This window comes from Cebus imitator, unplaced genomic scaffold (assembly GCF_001604975.1).
Source record: "Cebus imitator isolate Cc_AM_T3 unplaced genomic scaffold, Cebus_imitator-1.0 Scaffold59, whole genome shotgun sequence".
Lineage (NCBI taxonomy): Eukaryota > Metazoa > Chordata > Mammalia > Primates > Cebidae > Cebus > Cebus imitator.
Genome location: NW_016107374.1, coordinates 113034 through 118139, shown reverse-complemented (window position 1 = coordinate 118139; position 5106 = coordinate 113034). Strand labels below are relative to the sequence as shown.

Below are 5106 nucleotides of genomic sequence, written 5' to 3'. Positions count from 1 at the left end.
AAAAAAAAAATCAGCCGAGTATGGTGGCACAAGCCTGTAATCCCAGCTATTCAGGAGGCTGAGGAGGAGAATCGGCTTGAACCTGGGAGACGGAGGTTGTGGTGAGCTAAGATTGCGCCACTGCACTCCAGCCTGGAAAACAGTGAGGCTTCATCTCAAAAAGAAAAAAAGATACACTGGCCGGGCATGGTGGCTCAGGCCTGTAATCCCAGTACTTCGGCAGGCCAAGGCAAGTGGATCACTTGAGACCAGGAGTTCAAGACCAGCCTGGACAACATGGTGAAAACACTCCTCTACTAAAAAATACAAAAAATTAGCCAGGCATGGTGGTGCAGAGAGGCTGAGAATTTCTTTTTTTTTTTTGAGACGGAGTTTCACTCATGTTACCCAGGCTGGAGTGCAATGGCGCGATCTCGGCTCACCGCAACCTCCGCCTCCTGGGTTCAGGCAATTCTCCTGCCTCAGCCTCCTGAGCAGCTGGGATTACAGGCACGCACCACCATGCTCAGCTAATTTTTTGTAGTTTTAGTAGAGACGCGGTTTCACCATGTTGACCAGGATGGTCTGGATCTCCTGACCTGGTGATCCACCCGCCTCGGCCTCCCAAAGTGCTGGGATTACAGGCGTGAGCCACCGCGCCCGGCCGAGAATTTCTTGAACCCCGGAAGCAGAGGTTGCAGTGAGCCAGGATCGTGCAACTGCACTCCAGCCTGGGCAACAGAGCAAGAGTCTCTTAAAGAAAAGAAGAAAGAAGGAAAGAAGGAAAGGAGAAAAGAAGGAAAGAAAGGAAGAAAGAAGGAAGGAAGGAGGAAGGGAGGAAGGAAGGAAGGAAGGAAGGAAGGAAGGAGGGAGGGAGGGAAGGGGAAACATCCAAACGGAAAAATGGACAAAACTTGAACAGATCCTCACAAAGGGGGATATCCAAATGGCCTATAAACATATGAATGTGTTTCTCAGCCTCATTAACCATTAGGGAATGCAAACTACAACCACAATGCAAGACTACTAACACTCAGCACCACGGCTGAAATGTAAAGGTGTGGCGGAGATGCGGGGCAGCCAGAACTCCTGCCCCTTGAGGGTGGAATGCAGGCTGGTAGTGTCTACGGAAGTCAACACGTGCAACAGACACATACAACCAGGTATGCACCCAGGAGAAATGCAGACATGCCCTAAAACGTCTGCAACACGACTGTTGATAGGTGCATCAGGAAGCTAGCCAGACCCCCAGCCGCAGTACCACGGGTGAAGAAATGGCTGTGACATTCACGTCACAGAATGCCACACAGCCCAGAGAAGGAACAAACTACGGCTCCACGCAAGAGCGTGGAAACTTCACAAGTGCAACGTTGAGCTGAAAGCCAGGCGGAAAAGGGTTCCTACCGTATGATTTGATTTATGTCAAGTACAGCAATGAACCTAGCTGCTTAGAGGTCATGGCAGTCGTTCCCCTTTGGGGAGTAATGACAACAGAGACATGGCGGGGGACCCTGGGGCTGGCAATATTCTGCTCCTCTATCTGGGTGCTGGTTACACAAGTGTGCTCAGTGTGAAAATTCACCCAGTGCACACTCAGAACGAGATCCTCTGCATCTGTGACATGCCAATCAAACACTAACACAGCCTGTAAACCTAGCACTTTGGGAGGCCGAGGCGGGTGGATCACTTAAGGTCAGGAGTTTGAGACCAGCCTGGCAAACGTGGTGAAACACCTCCTCTACAAAAAAATACAAAAATTAGCCGGGTGTGGTAGCTAGTGGGTGCCTGTAATCCCAGCTATTCGGAAGGCTGAGGCAGGAGAATCGCTTGAACCTGGGGGGAGGAGTTTGCAATGAGCAGCGATCGCACCACTGCACTCCAGCCTGGGTGATGGAGTGAAACTGTTTCAGAAAACAAAAAGAAACAAAAAAAACCCACTAAACAGACAGCAAGGTCAGAAGTTAAACTTGAAGATGGCTGAAACAATAGAATCATACACAATCTTCAGATACGAGTGGACTATACCAGATACACAGCTCTGTGGGTTTTTCTGTTAATTATAAGGATGAAAATGAACCCACATTCCTCACTGGGAGGCAGGGTTCAGAGGACTTTCTCTTGGAGTCTGCGCTTGAAGGATCAAACCTGGAGTCCAGTCACCCAAAGTCTCATGAAAACTAGTTTGGGCCAGGTGCAGTGACTCACGCCTGTCATCCCAGCATTTGTGGAGGCCGAGGCGGGTAGATCACCTGAGATCAGGAGCTCAAGCCCAGTCTGGCCAAGATGGTGAAACCCTGTCTCTAAAAAATACAAAAATTAGCCAGATTAGGCCGGGCGCAGTGGCTCAAGCCTGTAATCCCAGCACTTTGGGAGGCCGAGGCGGGTGGATCACGAGGTCAAGAGATCGAGACCATCCTGGTCAACATGGTGAAACCCTGTCTCTACTAAAAATACAAAAAACTAGCTGGGCATGGTGGTGTGTGCCTGTAATCCCAGCTACTCAGGAGGCTGAGGCAGGAGAATTGCCTGAACCCAGGAGGCGGAGGTTGCGGTGAGCCGAGATCGCGCCATTGCACTCCAGCCTGGGTAACATGAGTGAAACTCCGTCTCAAAAAAAAAAAAAAAAAAAATTAGCCAGATGTGGTGGTGGGTGCCTATAGTCTCAGCTACTCGGGAGGCTGAGGCAGGAGAATCGCTTGAACCTGGGAGGTGGAGGTGGCAGTGAGCTGAGATCACGCCACTGCACTCCAGCCTGGGTGACAGAGCCACGTCAAAAAAAAAAAAAAAAAGAAAGGAAACAGGTTTGATGGGAGGAAAGGGAAGGAGAGAGCGGGACGGACAGAAAGGGGGAGCTGAGAGACAAATGGGGGCAGGAAGGCGGGAGAAACAGACGCACTTTTCTGAACACCCGACTGCGGAGCGACACGCACAGGAACAGGGCTTGTGGTGGTTTTACATGTGAGGACTGTCATGATGAGCTTGTCATGAGCTCCACCAATAGGTGGTGGAGGCCAGGCTCCCCGGGATTAAACACGAAGTGTGGAAGTGCAGGTCCTCCCGCCCCAGTGGTAATCAAGAGAAGGGCTCTTTCAAGCAAGGATGCTTCTCTCAGGCAGATATGTGGGAATGTCTCATAATAAGCTGAAATTCACTTTCTTGATGTGGGTGCCAAATTCATTCGAATATATAAAACTAACCTAAACGCATGCCAATTTCTATTCTACCGGTGAAGGCTAGCCTGAGTTGGCAAGACTGTGTATGGTGAGCTCGGTGGCTCACACCTGTAATCCCAGCACTTTGGGAGGCTGAAATGGGCTGATTGCTTGAGCCCAATTGTTCGAGATCACCCTGGGCAGTATGGCAAAACCCTGTCTCTACAAAAAATGTAAAAAAATTAGCCAGGCATGGTCACGCACACCTGTAGTCCCAGCTACTCAGGAGACTAAGGTGGGAAGATCACTTGAGCCCGGGAGGTGGAGGTTGCAGTGAGCTGAAATCATGTCACTGCACTCCGGCCTGCGCAACAGAGGAAAGCCTGTCTCAAAAAAAAAAATTGTGTCTTAAGGCTGTACTCAAACAACATGAAATTGTGTGATAAATACAAAATGAATAAACATCTACCGCTCTGTGTGTGTGTGTGTGTGTGTGTGTGTACCACATTTTCCTTTTTTTAAACTTTTAAGTTCACAAGTACATGTGCAAGTTTGCTATACAGATAACTGCATGCCATGGGGGTTTAATGTACAGATTATGTCTCTACCCATCCCACCACTTTTTAAGGGTGACAGTCTTGTTACTCAGCATGCAGTAACTAACCCACCAGGCTGCAGGCTCCTACGACGTTTCAGATGTGGACACATCCCTGGCCAGGCGCAGTGGCTCACACTTGGAATCCCAGCACTCTAGGAGGCCAAGGTGGGCAGATCACCTAAGGTCAGGAGTTCGAGACCAGCATGGCCAACTCGGTGAAACCTCGTCTCTACTAAAAATACAAAAATTAGGCATGGTGGCGTGTGCCTGTAGTCCCAGCTACTCGGGAGGCTGAGGCAGAAGAATCAATTGAACCCAGGAGGTGGAGGTTGCAGTGAGCCAAGATCATGCCACTGCACTCCAGCCTGGGCAACAGAGCAAGACTCCGTCTCAAAAAGACAAGAAAAAGATTTTTTAACAAAGATGTTGATACATCCCAGACAGATATGAGGTATATTCCTCCAGGTGCCCAGTTTAATTCTCACATTCACCTTGAATGTAAAAGCTATTACCATCCTGACTCCCAGAAAGAGAAATTGAGGCTCAGAAGGGTAAGTGACCTACCCCCATACCTCCTGGCTAGTGAGCAGGGGGCTGGACTCCACGCCAGGGTCCAGGCTGTGCAGCCCACGCTCTTTGCACTCACTGGGCTGGTGCACTAATGAGAAATTAAGTCAGCCTGACTCATCATGTCCACCTGGGGTGTGGCCAGCTGCATGAAGGCAGATACATCAGGAAGATCACCCAATCGGGCATGCGCGTGCCCCCACGGCCATCCCGTCTCTCAGTCCTAACACACACATACTCAGCTTCTCCAGCATCTCCCGAAGGGTCTGCAGCCACAGGTGACACAGCTGCTCCTCTGGGCACCAGAAAGTCACCTGCGCCCACTTCCAGCGGTGCCGTCTTGCTCTCTTTACACAGTGAACTGCACAGAAGCAAACACGCTCGTTAGTGCAAACTTTGCACTGTCACTGACGACACCTCAAGCGAATACCCACCAGATGCAGCTAATTACAGGTTCCTAACTCGGATTTCCCAGGGGTTCTCTTCCCTTCTAGCTAGTTAGTAACTACTGAGGTATATTAGCAAAACAGTCCTCTTTCAAACCTTCTAAGTCACATAAAGAAAATAAGATAAAAGGGCTGGGCACGCTGGCTCACGCCTGTAATCCCAACACTTTGGGAGGCTGAGGTGGGCGGATCACAAGGTCAGGAGATTGAGACCATCCTGGCCAACATGGTGAAACCCCGTCTTTACTAAAAATACAAAAATTAGCTGGGCGTAGTGGCGCATGCCTGTAATCCCAGCTACTCAGGAGGCTGAGACCAGAGAATTGTTTGAACCCGGGAGGTGGAGGTTGCAGCGAGCTGGGAT

The 5106-nt window shown here is 50.1% G+C and overlaps 1 protein-coding gene across 2 annotated transcripts in view; it reads right to left on the bottom strand.

The window, feature by feature from the left end:
• CERK (ceramide kinase) overlaps positions 1-5106 on the bottom strand; it is a 58659-nt gene that overhangs the window by 33728 nt on the left and 19825 nt on the right. For both annotated transcript variants that reach the window (XM_017529436.2, XM_037738893.1), the window contains exon 3: positions 4535-4657. In XM_017529436.2, coding sequence (XP_017384925.1) covers positions 4535-4657 — 123 coding nt within the window. The remainder of the gene's footprint in view (positions 1-4534; positions 4658-5106) is intronic.